Here is a 25458-nt window from a genome sequence, read left to right as displayed (position 1 = left end):
CAGCGGGCTGCCGGGCTGATGCTGCCCTCCTCTCCTCCATCCTGAGGACGGATATTAATCGGATTTACCCGGCGGAGGGGAAAAAAAAAAAAAAAAAAAAAAAAAGGACGCCAGATCCGCAAACGTGCAGCTTTGCAGTAAACAATGAAATTGAAGGCTGCCGCTGCCCTAATCCCTTGAATACCGGACCGCGCTTCTGCCCAGCAATGCATTTTGGGATCCGCAGGAGGATGCGTGCGGTTGCCGCATGGATTTAATTCGTCCCTCGATGCCTCTTCGGAAGGGGCCGGGGGGGCTGGCGGGCGCTTACATGGACGCCGGCCGCCGGCGGGGAGCGATGCCGGAGCGGAGCTGCCGCCGCTGAAGCGGGGGCCGCCTAACCCCGCCGCAGCCGCGGGGTGTGACACGGGAGGATTTTTTATTTATTTCATTTTTTTTTCGTTGGGTTGCAGTGGTTTGTGGTTCTGCATTTCGATTCGCGGTTCCAGAAACCCACGTCTCTCCCGCACCTCCGTCTCCGGCGGCGGGCACGCTGCGATGCCCGGGCTGGATGCTGCTGCCTGAAGGGAGGAGAGCGGCGGGGGGAGACATGTATCTTCTGGACAGCAGCGAGCCGCCGGCCGCCGCCGCCTCTCCGGAGAGGATGCAGCGGGGGACCCCCCAGAGGAAAACGGTGTACCGCATCTCCGTGACCATGGTGAAGAAGGAGCTGCTGGGGCCGGAGGGCGGCCATCCCGGCCCGGAGCCGCCCCGCCGCGGGGGGAGCCGGCCGCCGGGCTCCTCCAGCCTCACCAGGGCCGGGCTGCTGCTGGTGGAGGAGGAGGAGGGCGAGGAGGAGGGCGAGGAGCGGGACCGCGTCCCCAGCCCCTGCGGCTTCCGCAACTTCAGGACCCTCAGCACCGGGCAGCTGGAGCTGGGCCGCCTCAAGGTGCCGCGGAGAGCGGGGCAGCCCTTCCCCGCCGAGCTCGCCCTCGGGGCCCCGCGGGGCAGCCCTTCCCCGGAGGGGAGCGGCGGGGAGCCGGCGGCCACCTGTGGCGGGGCCGAAGGCGCGGCCTCCCCCGAGGAGGAGGAGGAGGATGGGGGGCCGGGGGCCCGCGGCCCGCCGCCAGGCCGCTCGGGCGAGGCCCCGCAGGCGGGGGAGCGGGGGCAGAGCCCCTGGCGGCAGCCGGGCCTGCTGCGGCGGAGCTTCAGCTTCAGGCACTGGAGCGGCGGCGGGGAGCTGCCGCGGGTGCGGGCGCCGGGCCGGGTGCGGCGGCACAGCAGCTCCGGCTGCCTCCCCGGGCCGCCGCCGAGCCAGGGGGCCGGGGTGCGGGGCTCGCCGCCCGCCGCCGTTCCCGCGGTCCCCGTCGTCCCCCCCGAGAAGCGCAACACGCTGGACGTGGGCGAGGTGCTGAGCCAGGCGGACCCGCTCTCCCAGCTGGAGCGCTGGGAGCGCAGCAAGAGCAAGAACCGGACTCTGGATAACAGCGACCTGCAGCGGCTCTCCGAGCGGCTGGGGCGGGAGGGCCCCGCCGCCGCTGCCCAGGAGCACCGGCTGCTGCGCTTCTTCAGCGGCATCTTTGCCCGCAAGGACGGCACCTCCGCCCTCTTCGGCAGCCCCCACGGGCGGTCCCCCCGCAGCAGCTTTTCCAGGTCCAGGGCTTATTTTAGCAGCCTCAGGAGAGCCACCGTGGACATGCAGTCTAGCTCCGAGAGCATCAATGGGTCCCCCCACAAAGGTGCCCTTCCTTGTCTCATCTGGGGCGGGGGTGGTGGGTGGGTATTTGATCCAGAGCTCTGCATCGGTGGTAAGGGGCGGTGGGGTAAAAGAGCCTTTATGTGCGAGGAGAAGGGAGGGAGATGCTGCGCTGGGATACGTGATGGTTGTATGCAGTAGCGGACATGGTATGTTTTTAAGTGAGTGCTAGTGTTTTCTTCTCAGGTGCATTGTCTAGCAGCTCTGATGGGGGCAGGTTAGGCTGTGTGCCTCCTGAACCAAAAAGCGCTCTCTGGGTTCATTGGTTGTACATTCTAGGACAGATGAGTGAGGCAAGTGTAGCTCGTTTAATTACGGAGTGGAAGCTGAACTCCAGTGCTGCTGTATATAGGTCACTGGGTGGCTGCGCAACACTGGGACTTTCCCCCTTTGGAAAGACTTTTGTAATGCTAAAGATGGGTTATGGTGGTCTTACATTATTACTATATGCCTGCTTGCTTTGGAGGAATAGGTGAATAGTGATGTGAATGTATTGTGAATCCTCAACGCAAAAGAACTTAAACTGAGTTTGATTTTTTTTTAAAAAACACGGCACAAACTCAGAAGCCGTGCTCTTTGCATGATTTTGTATAGCTGTGTAGAAATCTTTAGCCAAAGTGATGCTAATGCTAGATGGAAATCAGATTGGGAATTCTGGGGTTTGTGAATCCCTAGGATACAAGAAAAACTTGAAAATTAACTTTACTGTGGGATGGAAGTCAAGAGCTGACAAGCTGCTTTCTGTGAGGATCTGAAAGGATCACAGTATCATTGACTGGGACACGTTAAACCAGAAATGCTGGTTGCAGAGCTTCATTGTAAGACGGCGTGTTTTCTTCCTAGCTGTGCTTTTCAAATCTTTAATAGGTATCTGTGATGAAACATTTAGCTGGTAATTATGGTAGCCTTTGAGCACTAAGTGCTTATCAAAGTGGCAAATGATCTGTAAGTTGCTGGTCTTCTAAAAATTCTCAATAAGAAAGGTTAAGCTTTCTGTAAGGCACAGGTACAGCAGAGGATGTTGTAGAATTGGGCCAGGATGGTTTATTGTGGGGAAGCAATAGCAGGAGATGCTTCTCCATGTTACCAGCCCATTACAGATCCAGAAGTCGTGCTGCAAGTGGAGTATGCCCGGAGTTTGAGGCACGAGGAGTAAAGCCAAATATTTAGACCTAGTAACTGAGGATTGTAATATTTTATTGATGTAGAGGCATTCATGTGGGCTTATAATAATCTTGACGGAAATTGTGGTCTGACCTTGGTTAAAGTTTGAGGTAACCACAACAGAGAGTTACTTCATACAACTATTTATGCCTGTCCTGTGCCAATATGCTTAAATTATTACTCTGCTTTAACAGTGTACAGTCATATATTCAGAGCACAGTCCTTTCAGCCCGGCATAAGTTGAAGATTTTAGTTAATCAGTAACCATTGGTATGCAGCATTAAGATGTTCCAGAGAGGTTTTTCTTGTACACGTTAGTATCAGATTTATCTGAAAGTAAGCTTTGAGGCTTGTTTTCCAGAAAATGCGTCCTGGGCCCAGCAATGTGGTTACAGGTTGGTAGTGGTGTTTGCAGGCTTACGTTTCGGGTTAGCAGGTCTGGCGTGCTCTGCCGCTTTCTCCTTTTTTCCAGAGAAGCGCAGTCCAGGTTTTTGCTATCAGAAAAAGTCTGTGCACAGTTTCAGCTGTTGCTTATTGGTGTTCTCCAGAAAGTGTAAGTTTAAACTATTTTGTCTTTAATTTCTCCTATTATTTCTTAGGAAGAAAAGCTTCATAAGATGTTATGATTAGTGTGACAAATATATTTTAATATTTTAAGCTTGTAACGAGCTGCTATTCACCCAAGACTTGTGTATTTTGCCTCTTTAGTTGATATGAAATTGGTGTGGTCTTGAAGATCCTGTGCCTAAATTTTGGAGTAATCACAGAGACGTAGGTCGAATCTTGATTTTAATGTGGTTTTTTCCCCCCTGTGTAACCAATTGCAAAAATAAGTTTCATTACTTGAAACTTGCTTCTCTTGTGCCATTGGTATTCTGCGTGTCTGTGAGTTACTTGACTTCGTACTTTCTGTACAAGTCCTGCCTAAGGTCTGTAGAGAAAGTAGACGTTTTAAACTGTGCTTGTTGGCGTTTTCAACTTGAAACAATTGCCTAGGTATTGCAATATTTCTTGAAAATCTGTTCCTAACTACCCTAGTCAGGTACTATACTTTTGAACAAGCTGAAGTTAAAGAATTTTTAAAGCAAAAGAGTAAAGAATATTTAAGTCTGCGTATTTTTGACGTTACTGAGTTTTACTTATGCTGTGAAGTGAGTAAAGGTTGGTGGGTTTTGGGGGGTGTGTGTGTTTTTGGTTTGGTTTTTTTTTTTTTTTTTAATTATTCTTCACAGTGTCAGTAAACAGTCTTTGGGCATCAAGCATTTTCTTTTTCTACTTGCAAATCCCATTTTCTGTGGCATTGTTGGCCTCAAGTCTTGTATAAGCAACAATTCCCAAAGCTTTTGCTAGCAGCGGGGCATTCAAACACCTACTTCCCAGGTAAGGTGAGCTACAGTTCCAAATTATTTAAGTGTTGATCAAATTTCTTTAACTTTTCAAAGAAGAAAAGCTGCAGGTATGGGTGGGGAAGATGAAGCGTCCTATCTGCCAGCCAGGCTGGTGCCTATCTTTTGGATATTGTTCATGGTCCCCACTTTTGCAAGGACTGCAACATGCTAATGTAATGGCTTCTAGACTGTGGAGGTGATGCTAGTAAGCTTTATTTCTTCATGGTTAGCTTTGTGTTAAAAACACGTAAGTGTTTTTGTCCATTTTGAAATCATCGTTATAAAGTAGACTAATTCTGTACCAACGCTGCTATTCTAATGTCGGAGTGTTTTCCATCTAAATATCAAACAATTTGGTTTGAAGTTTACTTGTCTCAGATTTTAGTAGTCATGTCATGGTATTCAACCTGTAAATTAATTTATTTGAAGCAAGAAAAATTCTGATATATTCACCACCACCACCACCCCTGAAAAAAAGAGAAACTTCATAAACTTAAAGTCAGAGAAACTATTTTTGCCTTAAAATTATTTAGGAGAACTTGTCAAGGGAAATGTCGTTTCTCATCTAAACTTTTTTTTTTCCCCCCCTTGAAGTCCTCATGATTCTTTCATAATGAGAGGAACTATTGCTGCTCTGGAGGAGGAAGATGGCTGTGGGGCAGTGGGGTTTTAAAATAGCACTTTCTTTTTCAGTGGTTCTCACTTGGTGCTTTTGTTTTGAGATAACTTTGTTTGAATAACCCTTCTTTAGTATATATTAAGCAGATTTGTGAATCAAAACTGTAGACTATCAAAGGGAGTATCATTATAATATGATAAGCTCTTATTCTGCGTTTTTTTCCCTTGAGGTTTGAGAGGAGTTAGTTTTAAGCTCTTATCTCAAATTCTCTGCAGTTTATAGCCATGGGAAGTAGAGAGAAGCTGATGAGTGATCTCTGTTGGAGGCCTCCAGTCTTTTCTTGCAAAGCTTTGCTTGAGATAATTCTTGTTAGTTCTCTGTCATCTCTTGCTTGTTACCCTGGTACGGTCACCACTGTTATGCTCCTGGCGTTTTCAGTACCAGCCCAGTAAACTTTCTGTGCACTCATATGGGTGAGCAGGCAAAGCTTTGGAGCACATGAAATTTGGGAATATGTTGCAAATGTATTGGAACTGGTCCTGCATCATTCCCCATCTTGTACCTGAAGGTTTCTGGTGACATGCTGGTATAAGCATATTCTTTTTCAACACTGGAGGGAGGGTCCCTTTCGTTAATGGACTAAAAACCTTCTAGGACTCTTCTAGCTGTTTCAGTTATTGTGACTGAGTGTTGTCTAGAAATTGTTATGAAAACAAAATCTAGCAGATAAATAGATTGTGTTTGGGGTTAACCATTGTCTGAGAGGTTTTTCTTATTATTATTTATTGGGTAGGTCTTGTGTCAAGGAAAATGAATGTCAGCTGCACTGATACAGCCAGATGATTAAGAACTGAACTGGTATTAAGGTCACTGGCTGAATTAGAGAATAAGATGGGTTATTGGGCATCAGATTGAAGTGTGTGCCAGATGCTAGCAGTCATGGTCTTTGTTTTTCTGTTAAAATTGAAAAGAAATGTAGAATTTTAATTTTGCTCTATATTAACTTGACAGTTAAATGCCCAATGGCAGTAATGGGTAATTTTCTTGGGACAGATCACTGAATACTTGCGTAAAAGCATTGTGCAGACGTTCCTCTCCATTCCCTCACAAACCAAGCTCTGTAAATTAAATTGGCATACTTCTTGTTTTGCCAGAGATCTGCCTGTTGCTTGGTTTACCACTGTAGGTAATGATGTTGTGTTGATCTAGTGAAACTCATGTAGATGACCAAAACACAATTTGTAGAAGGAAAAGAAACATTTAAAACATGATATTCTTGTTCCTTTCCTCCTAATTACTTGCCCTGAATTTGAGGGTGATCAGTGTGGCAAGAAGGATAAGGTTACTCTGGAACCGTTTCCTAATCCTGGTGAGTCTAGAGTTAATGACTGAGCATTTGGTTTTTCTGAAGTGGAGTCTGGATGTGGGATAGCATGTGAGCTCTTTTCTGAGACCAAAGGAAGGGTTTAAGTTGTTCATAGTTGCTGCAAATAGAGAACTTCAAATGTTGCTGGCTCAGCCATTAGCAATTCTTTACTGGATGTAATGGTCATTTTGCCCTAGAAAATGGAATCACTTGTACCAGATGCTGAACTCTTACTCTCTTCAGTAGTTAAGCAGCCAGGACTTTCAGTTGCTCCATTTGACAAAATGCAGTTTCAAAGCAGTATGTCACATGCTACACAGTGTCAGCTCATTAGTAGAGTTGCATTCAAATCTTAGTTTCTTAGATCACCCCTGAAGAATCACTTGGGTGTATTTTGAATGGGCAGTTTGGCGCTCTTCTGCAGAGCTAATTTTGATACTACTGTGCTGATGATGGCCACCGGTAGTTTAATACTGATTGCCGAAGCACAACTATCCAGTTACCAAGTGATTTGTGTAAGATGATAGCTGAAATAGCAGGTAACTATTGTTTTCTTTGGCATGGTTATAACCTTAGAAATAGGTATTTGGAAAGCAGAGAGTGAGTGCAAATCTCTTTCAAATGCCTGCATATTCATTTTCACTTTGAGCTGCACAGGGTTAAAAAAAGTCATTAATGCAGACTATTAATGTAATAGTGTTGCTTTTGATAATCGGTGTTAGGATTTCCCCTAGGCAACTGCAGTAAACACACAGTGAAAGGCGGTTTCTGCCAAAAAATGCAGAATGGGCTTTTTCATGTGTGAGGAAAAAGAAATGTCAGTATATTGAACTTGAGAAGCTATCATCTATTCTGTTCATGAAAAGCATCCAATATAAAGCTATTATCTTGATGGAAGTTTAAAATAGGGCGTTTGATGATTTTGATGTTTCAGACTGGTATGTAATCATACTGTTTGACAAATACTGCTTTATTGACAAAATAGTGCCATATGTTTTCTTAAAACAAAACAGGCAACAAATACCATCAAGATAATAAGCATACAGTGCAGTGTAGCTTCCTACAATTTTTTTTTTGCTAATCACAGAAGACTTGAATAAAACTTAAATGGCGGGCCTTGTAATTTATTGAGATTTTCTTTGGGGATAAGAAGGCAAGCAAGGCAGAGACCCCTGGCTTTCCATGCTGCGGCTGTTGATCTTCAGTTACAGCTGTAATCAGTTTGGAAGAGGCAGGGACTTGGGGCAACATGTTTGTCATGAGGGTTAGTTTCTGCATTGGTTAATAGTCTTGAAAATCTTGATCAGTCCAATTTGAAGGAATATTTGTGGCATGGGTTCACTGAAGTTAACATTTAACTTCATGGATGGCACTTGTTTTCATGTTTTGGCTTCCTTACTTTGAGCTTGCACGGATTAAGATGTAAAGGTCACTTGTCTGAAGTTATAACACAGAGTAAATATCTAAGTGCATTAAGACATTGCAGAAAGGTCTTTATGAGGAACCCCCAGAGGATCTGGCTGTAGTGTCAGATACAGTAATGGTGATTGATGAGGTAGGCACATCTGTATCTCCTGGTTGTGAATATTCCACTTGAGTGGTATGCAAAGTTATATCTGATTGATATGGGAAACGTTATTTGTAAATTACCTCAGACCCGTTATTTGTAACTTTATTTTCACTAGCTTATAGAAAGAGAGAACTATTAAATTAAATATAAAAATTCAGTAATGTCAGTTCAAGTTATATCAAACAACTTTTATTTTTAGATTAATTGATGGTGTGTCTCAAATCCTGAGCTTGGTGAAGTTAATTTCAGCCTTGGAGATACTTACTAAGAAATAATGTGGTAGTTTCTTGGAAAGATCCTAGTGTTAGCAAAGGGTTCTTGTTCTTCACAGCACCCAAAATGCAGTGTGGTTTGAATGCATGTGAGCTATACTTCCATTTTGTGAGCGAAGCCCCATAGCAGATCTTTCCTTCCTGGAAGTGTTAGATGCTGATGTTTTGCAACGTAAATATGAAGGGGAGCTCAAATACTGTGCTGGCTGCTGCCAGCTCCTGGCACTTCCAAGTTATTTGTAATATGTCTTTATTTGTTTGCATGTGTTTGTCAGTCAGCTTGTCTGGCTGGTTTGATAGAGAATCTGGACTCCTAAAAATACTGTTTTACTTGTGTTGGACTCAGTGTGTATGTACATATACTTGTTTTTGAGAAGAAGGTTCTGTAACACTGGTGCAAATTTTTTCGTCTTACTCCTATGCAACAGTGGCTTAATGGCAGTGCTTATGTATTAAATGTAAGGGAGAACTAGTTTAAAAAGTGGGCGCTAAACCACTTAGTGTAGTTGTATTTGTGATTGTATTTGTAAGGATATGTAATGCATCTATCAAGACGTGCTCCTTAGTTTCTCTGCTGCTTTCTGTGGGTGCATAAATTACTTGGGTCTTAAAAGCATCATGTTTCATCTTTGTCTTGATGTGAAATTAATGTTACTGCTTGCTCTCACTATTAAGTGGCACTTCTTTTTTTGGATTGAACCCTGAAAAGTCGGTGGCCCTTAGCACTGCTCGTGTTGCTTCTGTGGAGCATTCTTGGAGAGATGATGGGCGCCCCCTAGTTCCTGAATGCCAAAGCCGCCTTTGGGTTGAGCGTCAGAATGACCTACTGCCTGAAACATCTCCTGCCCTGCCAGGGCCGTTGCTGCGTTTGTATCAGGGGTAGACTGCCTGGGAAACTGGGATGTTGACCTAACTGTTCCTTATGCAACAGCCTAATTCAGAAGCTCTTCTGTTCAGTGATACAGAAATATTTATGTTGGCAAGGCAACAGCTTTTCTGTCTCGATCTCTGCATCCTGCAGGGAAAAATCTTATTTTGTGCTTGTGGAGGATACAAGGTTTAACTTTTCTGTAGTTTTAATCATTAAAGCTGTTAAAATTGAATGTGCATTGTCCTTCACAATTTTCAGGGGATTGTGTTCAGGACTTGGAGAGAAATTTGATATACACCCCACCCCCTTCCCCCTAACCTGACTTGAGTTGAAAATCACCCATTTTGCCACACCTTTGGCTGCAGATTGTTGGTTTTCTTGCTCAGGCTGCTCTTCCTCACAGTCCAGCATGGCAGATAGTTACTGGCTGTCACTGGTATCCCTTTCACTGTGTATATCCTCTTGTCCCCTCCTCTTTGGCTGCTCTGTATATCTATTAAAGTACTTTGTTATAATTCTTGTCTTAGCTTACTTCTAGTTCCCTTTCTAGTCCTTTATAGGAAAACTTGTTGCCCCAAGTATTGTCACGGTAGAACATAAATATATACAAGTAACTTTTTCCAGCAGATCCATGATTTTACACACTGACTCCCATCTTCACTCCTTGAACATGAAGGTGGTTTTTCACTAAATAGCTGAAAGAACCAAAGTCTTTTTATCTAGTGACAATGCTCAGGTGGGAGACAAATCCATCTGTGTCTGTCTTCAATTTTCCTGTGAAGGGACGGGAGGTTATTCTGCCTGTTTCTGCAGTTGGCTTCAGACTTTTGTGACTCCAGATGCTGGACAATGAAAATCTCAGTATGAATGCTTTCACAGTTGAAAAAGTTACTCTGCTTTAACCTTTTGATTAGAGTCAATGTGAAGCTAAACTAAGCAACTACATTTATTTTCAAACAGGTATGATTTTGTGTATTGTCAAGGAACCCACTAGGGGTGTGTGTAGTACGCTTCATAACACATGTGGTGGGCAGGTGTCGGTGGTGCCGCGCAGAGTGAAGTATGAGGGTGTCTTCTTCCATCGGTAAACCTTCCTTGAACTATTCATACGGCGCTGCTACTCCTTAATTTCTGTATTTCTAATCTTTAAAGAGTCATACAGATGGGCTGTCAGTTTTGTAACCACAAGTGACTAGTGCATGTTCTTAAAACTGAACCTCAGCTGTTGAGTGTCTGCTGCTGCTTTGTAAATGGGGATTGCTCTCAGCTGTGGTAAGCTTTTGCTGAAGATAAAGGTAGGCCTTACTTTATTTAGGAGGAGTTCAGGAGGTATTTGAAATACTGGGTCAAAAGCTTCTGTCACCTACTTTTGATCTCCAGGTTACAGTGGAGCTAGAAATGTGTTCAGGTTGCCCAGCTCCACTGCAGTTGTTTGGAGAAATGCAACTGCTCTGCTGTTGTGGTTTTTTTTTTCTTTCCCCCCATATGATAGCTAGCCAGGATAATGCCTCTTCACCTTCTCATGGTAGCTTTGTGCTATAGACAAAGTGCTAATGGTTTCTTGTCATTTCTTCAAGTGAGAAACGAGCCTGGTGCTATGGTGTTATGTACTCATACCAATCCTTTAAGAAGCTATGAATTCAATTTGTAGTTTGACACCCAATGGTCCTGTTTTTCTGCTGAGGTAACCCAGTCAAGTGTGTGTTCAAGTGAAGTTTTTTCAGACTATTACTTCATGTAGTTACTTCACAGAAATTACATCAATAATTTTTTTAATTATTATTATTATGAGATGTGCTTGGTTCAATGTCCTCAGCATGCCTTGCATGTTGACCTAGTTTCCTAGTACAAAAGATGTCCTTGCTTGTTAAATTTATCAATGAAAAGTTTGGTTTAATAAGAGGAGGCTAATTTCTATCTTGGAGAACGTATTATTTTTTTATTTTGTCCTGTTGGCGATGAAGTTCCTCAGATTTACAGCATTGTATTGGTCAGGCTTGTGAGATTCAAGAGTTAATGCGAGTGGCACAGTGCTAGAGAAGTTTTCATTTCCATGCAGAGTTGTGCCCCAAGTGTCAAAGGAAGGGGACAACATTAAAGGACTTTTTCTGATAAAGACGTTTTGAAAACAGTCGTTAAAGGTCCATGAGAGTGAACGGCCTCTTTCAGCTCACGTTTACAGTGTTGTTGCAGAGAGTGCTGTCTCTGTTTAGGCAGGTGTAACTGTGCCAGGCAGTTGTCAAAGGTGGCCTCGGCTATTCACACCCACCTTCCAGAAACCAAATCAGTCACATATCTTGACGTTTTGGGTACTGGTGAGAAAGCAGAAGCTTGGAAACATGAGACATGGTTAGTTTTCAGTGCTGTTCATGTCGTCTGTATTAATGCAAGAAAACCATGCAATGCGGGAACTGTCTTTCAGCAAGGATAATGCTGGCTCTTCTCAATTCTTTGACCCTTGGGGCTTTCTTGTTGATGGCAGGCATGGCCTGTAGTTCTCAAGGCATGGGGTAACCTGGGCATTAGCTAAATGCCATTGAATGAGAGCAATTCTGGGTAAAATAACATTTATTCTTGTGTTCAATTTTAATCTCTTAAAGATATCTAAGCATGTCTTATGTCTAGGAAAATTCTTTGATATTTTTAAGTTAGCTGAGAAGTCAGGGCTTAGTGCAGATAATGGTATTTGAGATTATAATGTTGCTGTGAATGAAGAGATGAACTTCAAGTTCAGGGTTAGGTGGGTGGGGATGGGGCCCTCTGGGAGGGGATGTGAAGTTCTCTGAAGAAATTCTTGATTTTCAGTTTAGATCTCTGCAAAGCTTCCTGGGTGGCTCAAGGTAAAGTTGTTACAAAGTTGTTTGATAAACTATGAAGTGAGTAGGTTGAGATCAGATAAGTGAGATCTATGCTTGGCATCTTGACTGTGTAGAAAGATGCATAAGCAGGCTTGATTATTACTGTATATATGTACCCTAGGCATGGAAATACCGTATGTTTAGCTGCATTGAAAACTCGGTTGTGGGAATCTTTCCCTTTTCTTGCCCCTTCTTATCTTGTGGTCTTGTGAACATAATGGGTGGGGAGTGCAAAAGCAAAATCATGTCGTTGGTTTGCTTTATGTTCAGACTTAAGTTTTCCTGAGGTTATTGCCATCTTGTAATATTACCTTCTACTTTACCTCTCCAGTCAGGCACCTTGGGTTTGTGGAAGCTCTGCAGCAGCAGAGACTTAAGTGTGCCTTCTGATTTCTGTGTGCTAGTGAACTACCTGCTAATGCAGTTGACCTCCAGCCATTTGAACTGACTATTTTTAACCTGAAGCAGGGAGGAGACTTAATGATAAGTAGAGGCTGATCACAGGGCATTGCAGTCATCTTAAGACTTGTTTTTACTGTAGCTACCTTATTCCTCCAGTGAACAGAACTGGTATAGTGGAAGAACTCTTTCTGATAAGCATTTTGAGAGAATCCTAAATTCAAAATCTCAAAAAATAAAAATAAAAAAATTTACTGTGGTGGAATCCAAATGTTTTTCAGTTCAGTCGTGCCTGTAAGATAAAAGTAGGTTGGCTGCTGTTGTATAATGAAGTTGTAGGGCTGTAGAGGTTGTAGTCTGACAAGCAGAGTAGTTCAGTTTAACTGGTTGAGATATCAGAGGTCTTGGACAGACATGCTGTTTTCTGTCATAAGGTGGTGTGCTGCGTTGCCTCGTCCTCAGTTCTGTGTATTTCTGCAGTGATTGCTAAGTTACACTTTAGTGGTTAAGCTTTGGTGCTGAATTTTGTCTCCTTCTTAAATTGTTTGCAAATACAAGGTGAAGGAACTGATACTGAAGCTGAGTGTGCAGCTGGCACCGCATGTTACGGGTCCTGCAGGCTGGCTCTGCTGGGAAGGTGCCTGGAATTCCCACTGCCAACACCAGCCCTGTGCTGGAAGGTCAGGAGCGGTGGGGCCAGGTGGCAGAGGAAAGTCTGAGCCCTGCTGTGGCTTTCTAGCTAAAGCAGTTCCTGAAAAGGGCTTTGAGGAGCCAGGAATATAACCAAGCCTAAATTAAAAGAAGGAGATCTTTTTATTAGTTCTCTCAGTCCATGTAAGAAGAGTTTATAACTCAAGATACCCTACTTGTTCCTGCAGCTTACCAGCAGAAATAAACCATCATACCTTTAAGGACAGTGAGGATTAAAGTACAGGTCTGGTTTTATCATTCAGCTGTAGGTGTGTCTTTCAGAAGTGGTCATCTTTCAAATAGATGCTTTTTGATGTGCATAGATGCTTCTTGCACTTGAAGCATTCCTGATCCAGGTCCTCTTGGGCAGATGAGCAGGCTGCTGGTACCGCTCATGATTTTTTCCAGAATCTTCCACATAAGTCTCAGCCAGAGTAGCATCAGTGTTTTTATTATCTGCACTAGATGCTTTATTTAAGGAAGAGAAACTTTCTATTGGATGGATTTTACCAGAGCTGTCTATGGGCGGTTTTCATCTGATGCATTTGAAACTGTTCATGATATCGGTGCATTGAAATACTAATGCTTGATTTGAGGGACCTTTTTGTCCCTTTTTAAGTTCTGAATCAAGCTTGAAGGTATGCAAGGAATGAGAAGCTGGTGATGATTTTTACCTGGAGACCAGAAAGCCTATTAGTTCTTTTCATTGGCCCTTTTCTTCTGCTTCCTTGCTACAGAAATTCATTCCCAGCCCAATTTCTTAACTTGGCTGTTCATCCGTGTTGGTGGCAGGAAGAAGGTGATACTGCTGCTGAGCCAGGTGATGCAACTGTCTGTCTTCCAACATCTGTCTGCTTCACACAACCACTGGAACATCTGCAGAATGAATATGATTGTCACTCACTGTCCTGAGGGCTCCAGGTGGTACACAGGAGGATCTGGGAAGTAGGACTTTTCTGGAATTAGTTTGTAGGTAGGGGAAACAGAAACCTGCATTTAGAATAAGAGACTCCAGAATGAAGTGGGATTTAGTTGCTGTGTTAATTAAGGTGTTGCTCTATGTAACTGTTAAGTGATACTATGTTAACTCCTTCCTATATGCCTTTTCCCATCAAAACAAAGGTTCAGTTGTGCCTGTGGATTATGTACTTCCAGTCATATGTGTTAGTATTTAATGTAAACACACTATATCTTTCAGACTTAATTATGAAATCCCTGTAGGGTCCTTAATGTCCGTGTGGGCACATTGTGGGCTTTCACCGAGGAATCTTTTTTTATTCAGGTGACTTATAAAAGAAATAAGCACACTGAAGGAAATTGTTCTTACTCACTCCTGGAAGTTGTTTTGGCAGAAGTGTAGGCAATGTGCATCAAGGTTTTCTGCAGTAACCCCCTATCCCTTCTTTCCTGTAAGAAGAGGTGTTGGGACAAGGCTCCTCTTCTTTATACTTATGGAGTACGTTCCTGTCACAGCTTGCCTTAACCTCTACCCTCACAAAGTATGTAAGGAATTGACTGATAACAAATCCCTTTCCATCCCCAAATAAAGAAGAAATCAAGTATGATCCGAGCATGCATGCTAGTTTGTATTTTTAGGGCCCCCAGGTTGAGACATCAACTGTAGTCAATGTAGTGTTGCCCATATATGGTGTGGATAAAGTATGAAGGAGGCACAATACCTATTTTGTGTGAAAGTACTGCTGATTAAAACAGTTTGATCTTGGGGGCTTCACAGCATTCAGTAGTGGGTGATGGAGCTGGTTACTATGTACTACTTACTGACTTACAAAATGGTGTGTAATCCTGTTTCCACAAGATTTTAAAACAGTCTTCCTTTGGTTCTAGTTTTCTTCAAAGTCAGTATCCTGTCCCAAAATACTCAGCTGCTTGCGCAGTTGTGCTGCAAGTGTGTTGCTGGTGATTTCTGAAGTGTGTGTGTAGGACTGTCTCGTACTCTGTATTAGCCTTTCCAGCCCTATCTGCTCTCGTGTCTGCATACTGTCTCCTTCACCAGCCCACTCATGCGGCTGCCACTGATGCACTTGGGGGAAAAAAGAGGAATTTAACTGCTCCTTCACTCAGTCTACAAGAGAGCGCTGTGTTACCCAGCAAAACTTGAGTGAGTTTTGCAAAATTGTTCAGTACATAAAACTCCCGGTACCACTATTTTTGTGTAGTGCATGCACTCAATTACAGCAGGATTATATGGTTCAAACTCAAAGTTAAAAAGTTAATTTCTTTTTGGACCCCATCTGAGTTCCTTTCTTGCAGAATAATCCTAGGAATGCAGTCATCACAAACACTGCTGGCCTTTTCTGTTTACATGTGCTGTCCCTTGTCCTCCACAGTTGTACCAGCGTGACAAACAGCTCTGGCAACGCCATCAGTCCTCGGGGGAGGATGCTGGAAGTGTTTCTTGCAGAACTGCGCAGTAAAAACTGAACAGAAATCACAGCAAAACCATAATTTTTTTTTTTCCCCCTGTTAAGGTTAGTAAAGATGGAATTCTGTATATTCTTTTCAGTCATTCACAGGACTACCTCTAGTAAATACTTCACTAACAAGCTGTGTGTGGCTGTTGGATGAGAGCTCAAGGAGCTTCATGTAACTTCCACTAGGGGCTTCCCTGGTATACCAAGGCTACGCTTGTGCTCCAGACCACTAGATTTTAGCTTATCTGTCAGCTCTTTTATCCCTTTCTGCCAATCCCAAAGGAGGTTTGTTTCTAGGTGTGGGTTTTTGTCCCCCCCGCCCCAAATTCCCTTTTTCCATGGCTTAGCATTTTTGGGGGATGTTATGTATAACTTATTTACATACAATATATTTTATACCCTAATTTTTCTGTAATATATTAATACATATATTAAACAAAATTACAAGTGTGGTTGCAGTGTCTTTAGCCATATTCCCGTGCATATTTAATAACCTTATGGTTGTGTCTAGGCTAGTGAGGTCTGTGATACGGTTTTGGAGTCAGTGCACTCTGGTTCTCTCCATTCCTGTGTTGCTCTCTTTCTGGGCTTGGGAGGCAGGGAAGTTTTGAGTTACAAAAGCACTTTTGTTAAACTCCAGATCATTAAATCAGTTAAAGTCAGTTTTACCACCTTCATTTCTTCATGTTTGCTTAGTAGCATATGCACCCAACAGGGCAAACCTAGGAAAATATGATTGCAGAACCAGTAAAATTAGCTGAAGATTCACGGGTGTTGAAATAAGCAGTCTTTTAATGCTCTCATTTTTTTCATTTTGATGTCTTGTTTTTTCCAGCAGATGACTTGAGCATGCCATCTTGAGCCTCAAGGTGGTTGTGAGGGTTTCTGTTTGTTTTGCTGGGTTTTTTGGGGGGGTTTTTAGTGCTTCTGCTAGATGTTGGGAACACTTTTGAGGAGTGTCTCTGGGAGACTATAACTAGTACATGAAGTGGAGACAATTCATGTAAAGGCAGTTTGAATTTCGAAGTCCTTGAGTTTCTGGTCACCTGAATCTTCAGAAATGAGCGTGTCATTTAACTTCTATTGCAGATTTTTGAGCTAGAAGCTAAGGCTGTTTAATTTTGTATAACATGAGAGATTATTTAAGTATAGGATATTCTTTGGGAATTGCAGTGGTTGCATTGTGATTCTGCTGAACTGTGGTTTCTGAACCTACAGGAGGTTGGCAGCCCAGTTGGGGTATTCTCATTGGCATCTCGGGCATCTGACTGGAGCTGTACAGATGTGTTCAGTGTGTTCTAGTCCTGCTGTTAGGACAGCAGACATGAAAAATGAAACGCAAAGTTCAAGTTTTCAGTAGACTCTTGTGCTGTTTGTAGCTTTTGTCCCCAGGCATCTTATAAATCACTTCTGGAAATAATTTGGAAATTACTGAAACGAACTTCAACAGCCTTTGAATTGCTGCAAGGAGAAGACATCCTGTGCTGAAGGAGCCTTGAAAGAATGGCATCGTATTTCTCCTTTATTGTTGATTTTATGTTTAGGGGGAGGTGGGGAATTTTTGTGGTTTGGCTCTGGTTTAGGTATTGCTCTTTTGATAAAGAGTCTCCTTTAACATAGCTTGAGGGGCTCAGTCTCTCTATGACTTTTGGCACGGGTATTCAGAGTTTTTTACTGCAGTGTTATGGCATGTTTAATGTGAGTGTTTGTCTGTAGTGGTGGTAGATACCTTGTTCATATTCTGGAATAGATGACCGGCTTTCTGTGGATATAGTTGGCAAATGTTTTCATGTTAACTTACATACAGTAAGCATTATTAAGTATTGATGTACTGTGTTAACAGGCTAAGATGCCAACTTTCAAATACAATGTCTACATCAATGTATTGGAAATTTATTTTGGTTTATTTTTTTTCTTCTGCAGAAAATCTTGTAATTCCTAATCTGACTAACCTTTGAATTTTTTTTTTCTCCAACTTGAATTGGGTGATGTCAGCTTTCCATTTTTTTAAATGTGATTCCCAATAGCTCTTTTTGAAATTGGTGAGCATAATTCCCCCCCCCCCCCCGCCCCGTAAAAATGATCAATAAGTATTACAGTGACTTTTCTATCTAATATGAAAGAGAAGGTGCCTGAATCTGCAGACGGACGGTTTATCTATCTGTGTCAATCTGCTTTTCAACTTTCATAAGCTCGCTTTTTCTCTAGGTGAAAATGCCCTCTACATTAGTTGTATTTATTGCTCTTGGGCTGCAGCTGTCCAGCTCCCCAGTCATTCTGGAGGTAAATTTTTCTTGTAGCATCCTTTGGGATGCATGGGAAGATAGTTGTCTGGTTGGATAAGCAGCAGAACTGGTCTTTTTATGTTGTTTTGTTGTTGGGTTTTTTTTCCTCCTCACTTTAAGATAACTTGCACTCATATTTCTCTTAGCTTCGTAAGTAGTGAGACTTCTACAATATTCACGTGTCTCCCCAAAGTATAAAATGAATTTTGAAGGCGGCGTCTGTTTGGTGTGACAAATGTGCTAGAGTGGTGGTACTTTTGCTTCTCCCTTTTGGGATAGCTTTTAGATTAAATGCAAGCTGGTGCATGGGAGGCATGTCTTTTTTTAAATAATAAAAAGAATTAGAACTTCAGCTTTCCTTCCTCAGTGAAGCAAGTTTTGGGCTAATGGGCAGCAGGTGATGATGAAGTCTGAAAGATAATAGGAAAGTAGAGTGATTTTTGTATTTAAAGTTTTTGGCTATTAGCATGCTCAGATAAGTCTTCTAGTAAGTAGTCGTTGCAAGAAAGTAAGCTTTGCTGGTGTGAATTAGCACAGCACATGGTGAATACTTGGGAGGGACAGGCTTTGTGAAACAGGTTATCTACATAGATGGTAAAGCTTGGGATTACTTGAATAGTAGATCAAAACATTGTGAACAGGCAAGTGATAGATACTTTGAAGTGCAATGGTACAGTACTTATAGAGGGATCAGAGATCTTCAGTTCTTGAGGTGTTAGATGTGATCTTGAGTAGATGTTTACTTTAGAGGCACAATTTTCAGCCTCAAATCCGTAGTGGGTTTCTTAGTGCATTTATGTCAGACTTATTCTTCATAGAGACTTGTCTGGACAGAGACTTCTTCATTCAGGAATTTTTTGAGAGCCCTCTGTGACTACCTGCTGGGGTTTTTTTTAATGGGGAAAAAGTTGTGACTATTTGAGTTATTTAAAAGTGGATTGAGTGATTCAATTCAGTAGTCACAGGTGCTACTGATTGGCATGAATACATGTAGGTTGAGATGATTATAAAATCATGTTGTGAGACATCCTTCCATTTGTCAGCTGGACAGGATTGAGTTTGCTGTTCTAGTTTCCGCAGGCAGTGTGTGAGATTTCAAAAAAAAAAACAAAACAAAACAACACACCACCCAAAAAAACCCCCAAAACCCTCTTGTGTGAAAGGCAGCCTGTGGGGCATGTGTTTTTTTCAGATGATGCTGATTTCTACTGCAGTGCTGGCTGTGCATTGTTAATCTCTTTGCTAGATAATTTTGTTTGTTGTGTACTACAATGCCCAAAGCCATTTAATAGGTAACATAGTTTACGAGTCATTCCTCACCCCCTACAACCCCCGTAGCCTTGGCGTAATTTCCAATTACAATAATCACTTTAGACTGTTATAGATGACAGATATGTCTGACTGTTTATATACAACTTGCTTAGCTATTTAGAAACTGTAACACAAACAGTTACTGATATGTATATATTGTGTATGGGATAGAACAGGGCATGTTGAACATGCATATCAGCTGTAATGATGAGCAGGTTTAATTAAAATTATCTTACGAGAAGCATCTGGCCAGCATGGAGGCAGCATTTATGTGGCCTGGAGGCATCTGCTGCAGCTGTCTTAGAGGCAGCAGTGATGCAAGGGCTTGATGGAGGAGGGCAATTTGACCCAAGTAGGAAGGTCATGTTTCAAGTTTGTAAATGTCTGCTGTCCGGTTCTTTTATAAAAACAGTAGGCTTGTGTTCAGCATTTCATTTTGTAGTGCAGCCTAGCAAGATGATCCTGCATAAAATTGCTATGTTCTTTTTCACCTTTTTCTTAGTCTTATATAGATTCTACAGCTGCTACCAGAGGAAAGGGCAGCATGATTTGATATTCTTTTTCCATTAGGTATCCTGATAACCTGCAGCCCCAGTGAACTGGCTGATACGTAAATATTATGCACTTGCACTGGTGGCTGGCACCGAGGCAGATAAGGTGAGCAAATTGTCATGAGATAATTCATCTTATTGTCTGAATAAAAAGAAAATGAAGTGGACAATATGGATTATCTAAAAACCATATTCTTTTGCCATTTTACTGCATATTTTACTAACGGGAAGAACTGTGTTTTAACGTAAGTAAGTACAAGCTCCTGGAACTGTTCATTCTGATTTTATTTTATAGTGGATATTCTGTTACATACCTAGATATATCTTGTCAAATCATTAATATTAGTTGTCATCTCCCTTTCTCCATGAGTTGGCAGCAATTTGCATAACATGGTTATCAAGGCTGATTAATATTTCTGTGAGTCAGCAGAGGCATGAGTAATGGGTGGTTCTTAGCCCATAAGGAAATACTTTTGCAAGTGAGAAAGGTGAAGTGTTAATTTGAGCCAGCTGATACATGCTCTGTTACTTTTGCCTTATATTAAATGGTCTGGAGACTTGTCTTTCAGATGTTGTGAATCACCCAAACCAGCTATTATAAAATGAGTTGGGTTTTCTTGGCTGGCTCTTGTTGGTATTTAGGATATAAAATGTTTTATTTATCCGTAAACATGGAAAACATGACAAATGTGTGGAATAGAGAGATCTCACTACTGGGAATATCTCATTTTTAGAGTTATAACTGGAGACAAAGGCCTGTCCTGTTATTCTTGTGCATGTATGGATAATAAGCATATCTGCTTGATTTGAAGACTTTTGTATTAAACTAACTTTGGATTTCCCTGAACAGAATATACTGAGCAGGAGGCACATCGTTTTTCCAGCTCTGTTCTCCATGAGGTACAACTTGATGCTGTTTTACTAAGTTAGGTGACTTGAGCTCTTGAGAAAGAAATCTGGAACATGGTTGGAACAACGTTACAAACATCATTTGGGACCAAGTTTCAAGTGGAAACTTGTTGTCTTCTTGGGAGAGCCGATCTCTAAGATGGCAGTGACAGTAGACGACACTGCTGCTTAAGGGCACTGGCTAAGACAGTTGTTACTCTCGTCCTCAAGTGTAATTTGTGGTCTGGATTTGAAATTTGGCTGGGTCTTTTTTTTTTTTTTTTTCCTTGGTTATTTAAATATTATAAGCTTTAAAAGCAACCCTGCATGCAGACTGAAAAAACCCTGTGTCACAGATCAGCTTGGAGTTGTGTATTTAGCCCTGTGGAAGGAAACTGCTTTATAAAGCACCCTGTCTTCAGTAAACTGTCAACTGGGAATGCCTTTGAGGCTTTTGTATTGTGTTGGGTTGCAGTTAATGCTGCAGCATTTAACTGTCATTGAGGATGATTTTCATACTTCCTAGCTTTGGGAACACAATTTCCTAGAGCAAAGGGAAGACAGTTAACTTTGGAAATACCTGTTTTTCCTTCGGTTTCAAAACCCTTCCTTTCTCCCTATGCCTTTCGCTGTTGAGATTAGCCTTTTGTTGTCTTATAAACAATAACATTAATTCACAATGTAATCTGCAGGATGGTAAAACCGCCCTGACTTCTATGAAGTACATGGGAAGGTCAGCAATGGCAATTAAAAATGTGTGCTTTGAATCCCACATCAGATTTCTTCAAATAAACACATGTATATCTATTACAATTTGAGTTGAATTCTGCTAGAATATTTCAGTTATAAATTATAAGAAAAACTATTGCTCTTGCAGTACACTATGCGACAAGTGAGATATATTCTGCACAGGCCATTGTGGGAGAAAGCTGGAGTTCGCATAACTTGTATTTCAGATGCATCCTGCTACTGCTGCATGGCAGACACTGCAGTGCATGCTTGCTGTTAGAGCACTAAACCTCCAGCTGAAAAATTATTAGGCAAAAAACTTTTTTAGGTTATCAGTAATATCCTGTTGTGCTTGTTAAATTTCTTGTTACATAGGGTGTTCTGTGCCCGACTCAGCATGGCAAGGCAAGTTGAAGACAACCACAATTACTGGCTGCTGTACAAGGAATGAAAACCTGGGTGCTGGAGAAGAAATTCCTGTATTGTTGAGATTTAGGTTATGCGAATGTCCTGTGGCATTTCAAATAAAGTTATGTGAAAAACCCGCTTCCTAGACAGAGCTTTTAATGGTGCTGCATGGGTAGTCAGGCTCTGGCTTGCTCGCTCAGTCTCAGTAAAAACGTTGGAAGGACTGAGTGCTAAAAATATATTCTTAACCCCACAGCAGTGGTTTATGTCAGCCTTCCTGAAGGAACAAATCCCTTTAATTAGTAAGACAGTGAAGTTTATTTTGGGGTTTGCTTTGTTTTCAATTTGGGATGTGAACTCTTATGCACTGTAGCATAAAAAATAAATAAAATACTGTAGCTTTGACTGGGCCTGCTACAGCTGTTGCAGCAGCTGCAGCATGCACTGTGCTCATCCTGGTGCCTGCCTTTGCCTGGGAAAAAGTAAATCCATTTAAAGGGGGAGGAGGAGCCAAAAATTGTTTTGATCTGCACCAGTAGCTGACTTGATGTGCTAACCACATGTTGTCTCTCTATATGCTATCCCAAAGGCACTTTTGAGTTTCCCCTTCTTCATGCAGGTTCAGCTTTTGGTAGCACCATGGAAGGTTGAACAGAAATTGTCAAACTTGTTTTAACTGTAAAAAATCAGCTCACATCTATCAGGTAAATATGCTGAACCCAGTCGCATCACTGCTGTCCCTGAGAATAGGATTGTCAAAATATATGAGGTCTGGCTGGTTGATGTGTGTTGTCATTTGGTTTGCCTTTTCCTGGTACTGGTCGTGGTGCTCCCATCTAGCAGAGGGTGATGTGGAGAGGCCAGAGGATTTTCATAGCACAGTCTTGTTTTGCAGAACCAGAGGGGAAGTACCCAGATAGAAAAGAATGGAGAAATTGACATTTTTTGCACCCTGAAGATGAAGCTTACACTATGTCTGGCTGGAGTGGCAACATGTGAGGTAGCACTGCAGCCATCACAAGGCTCCAAGAGAACAGCTTTATGCAGGGGGTAGAGCTGGTCCCTCTGATGATTTCCAAGATGCCGGAAGCGTGCATTTAGTGTAGCGTGTTCTGCTGCTGCTTTTTGGGTGGTTTTGTTAAGATATGTAGGCTGTAGCTGTTTGTGTTCTCTTTTTCCATTGTACTGCTTCCAAATGACTGTGTTTTATTACAGGTTTAAGGCTGTACTTGGTTGTGTTAATTATTTTTTTCAAGAGCGTGTGCTAGTGTTGTTTCTAAAGTAGAGGCTGACACCTTTCTTGTTAGCTTTGAAGTACGTTTTAGATCTTTATGTGGTTTTGAATTCCCCTTTTTTTTTTCCCAAATATAAAAAAAGAAATTCTCATAATGAATTTCATTCACTAATATGCTTGAGTTTACCATAGGGAGTGGTACAAAAGTGAAAAAGAGTAAAAGCCACCATGGGACAACTGGCCTCCAGGTTTCTTTTCTCAGCTCATGAAAAGGCAATAGGAGGTTATGGCATTAATAAGGAACAGAATATGAAGAGAGAGTTATTTCTTAAGTGTTGGGATGCAACGGTTTAGCAAGGAGTCAGCTTACATTGTGGCTTGCTACAGTATGTCATAGGTCAAGCCAAAACAGCGTGAAGGTGCAGCAAGAGGACTTTTGCAAAAATTGATTCTTTTTCCCAATTCGCCTTTTAATAGGGCTCACTTGTGTGTTGTAAAAATAGTGGGCACAAAAAGCATTAAAGCACATTTGTAAGTAAGAAGGTGCAGGTCTCTTAGGTGTAGCTAATTGGTTTCTGAACTCTGCATGGGCTTCTTTAAAGATATCATTTCTAGTACAATCATTTGAGTTTAAAGTACGTGCCTGAGGTGATGGGAACCTGATGAAGCTCTGAAAACGTACTTGAGTTTCTTGGCTTCACCCAGGAAACACAAATGAGAATATAGCCAGAGGGCAAGATTTTTGCAAAGACCGAGAACAGTTTTATTCCTGGGTGAATGTTTTTTAAAAAAATGTAGTATTACCCGTTTTAGCAAAGCTAAAAATTCAGCTTTATAAACCTCAAATGGAGAAGTATTTACTAAATTGATATTTGTGTATAGCCTGGGTTTTTTGCTTCCAGTAAACCTCAGAGGCATGTCTGGTTCTGCCTTGATTTAGGTCCCAGCGACTCGAGGTATTGCACTAATTCTTCATGTGATGTGGGAAGATGGGTTGTGAGCATGGCTTGTGTAGTGGTGATAATCAGTGCAGTAATGATGATAATCATTCTCTCCCTCTCCACTCTCAAGCTTGATGTGATATGTCCGACCTTTGAATCTTTGCAGTAACTGTTGAGGTTTGGAAAAAGTTGAATTTAACATGAGCTTGCATGTGGTTTGCAGCATCCTTTTTGCTCAGCTCTCTTGGCTGCCGCTCCAGAGCACTGAATGAGTCAAAGGTGAGGCAGGACAGGCTGCCTGGGAGGAGAAGGCGAAGGAGTGGTAGTGGATGGTTGCAGATCTTGGGATCACAGTGATTGATTTGCTTGCTTTCAGCTCCCTACAAACTTGCAGTTTTATCTGCGAGTGGAAGCTGAAAGAGGCTTTGTGTTACAGTTAGTCACTGAGTCTAAAGTTCATCTGACAAATCTTTTGAGTTTCCAAAATAAATAATTCCTACTTCTATAGGTCTACTGCTTTCTGAAGTGCCTTCTAATAGCAGGTGCTTTTTAAATAGGAAGCTGGGAAAGGAAGCTGCTTTTCTAATGGAGACTTTAGTCAAATACTACCTTTTTTAACTGTTATATTGTAAACACTTTTAAGGCAAAAGATAATGGCAGCCCTGAGTCCTTCCCTCTTCGCTTTCTCTCTGCTTCAGGACCCTGTCTCTTGCTCAGCTGTGCAGTATGTTAAGACACAGTTTTTTAGTGATGCTTTGATGGTTCCATGGTGGCTTAATGTTTTGGTGGTTTAACAGTATCTTAGGCAAAATGGTAATGAAATTGAGTAAGTGGATGTTATCTTTAGTACAGTAAAATAAAAACTAATCGGGCATCTGAAGGAGCACCTGAAGTGAGTATCTGCACTGCTTACATGCGCTGCTGAAGCTGATTCTGGGTGTCCCCGGGCAGTGGTGGGGAAGGAGACGGAGGGCATGGGAGAGCATCCAGGGCACCTGCCTGTCCCTGGGCTGCCTTCAGGGGAGGCCCTCTCCTTGTCCCGCCAGGTTAGGGAGACAGCCTGCCAACCAGACACAAACTGGGTGTTTCCTGCCCCCACCCCAAATTCCTGCTCTAGGTTCTCTATCTCAGTTATTAGGAAATAAACCTTTCTATCTTAGCAGATCTATTTGCAATTGAAATAAAAAGGGGCCCCTTTTCAATGTTTCCTTCTTGCTGTAACTAAGGCTTTCGCATTGGTTCCAGCTCAGCATTAATTCCCTTTGAGAGCATGCCTTGGATTGCATTAACATTTTTTTTTTTTTTTTGACGTTTGACAAAAGCCTTGTTTAAACAAGTTAGATGTGCATCAGGCTAATAAATATAAAAACCATCAGATTATTCCTGCTGTGCTGTTCTCTGGAGAGCAGTGTCTTGTTTGTGTATTTTCCACTAATCATCTCCAAATCTTGCCTGGGTGATATCAAGTTAGGGAAAGTGGACTTAGTATTACATATGGTATAGTCAGGGAAAAAAAGTCTCTGTTTTGACAACCAGCATAGCAATCTCGGAGACATGACTCGAGTTCTAAAAAATGTTTTCAGAAATGTGTTGCATAAACAAGTCATAATTTCCCTTGTGGAGAGGGGAAATGTTTTTGTAGATGTACTTCTGTACAATCACTGTTTTTCTGTATCCGCAATTTAAAGAACTGAAAAAGTAAATCAATGATTGTATGATGCCAGAGCACAGATTTTGCTTGACAAGC

The 25458-nt window shown here is 42.2% G+C and overlaps 1 protein-coding gene across 3 annotated transcripts in view; it reads left to right on the top strand.

The window, feature by feature from the left end:
* AGAP1 (ArfGAP with GTPase domain, ankyrin repeat and PH domain 1) overlaps nucleotides 1-25458 on the top strand; it is a 402330-nt gene that overhangs the window by 89916 nt on the left and 286956 nt on the right. Inside the window, exon 1 of one of the 3 annotated variants that reach the window (XM_075710333.1) lies at nucleotides 590-1718. The exons of the other annotated variants lie outside the window; for them this stretch is intronic. Coding sequence (XP_075566448.1) covers nucleotides 590-1718 — 1129 coding nt within the window. Of the gene's footprint in view, nucleotides 1-589; nucleotides 1719-25458 lie in introns of those variants that run through there. 3 annotated transcript variants of the gene reach the window in all.

This window comes from Pelecanus crispus, chromosome 5 (genome assembly GCF_030463565.1).
Source record: "Pelecanus crispus isolate bPelCri1 chromosome 5, bPelCri1.pri, whole genome shotgun sequence".
NCBI classification, from domain to species: Eukaryota; Metazoa; Chordata; class Aves; order Pelecaniformes; family Pelecanidae; genus Pelecanus; species Pelecanus crispus.
This window is presented reverse-complemented; position numbering and strand designations above follow the sequence as displayed.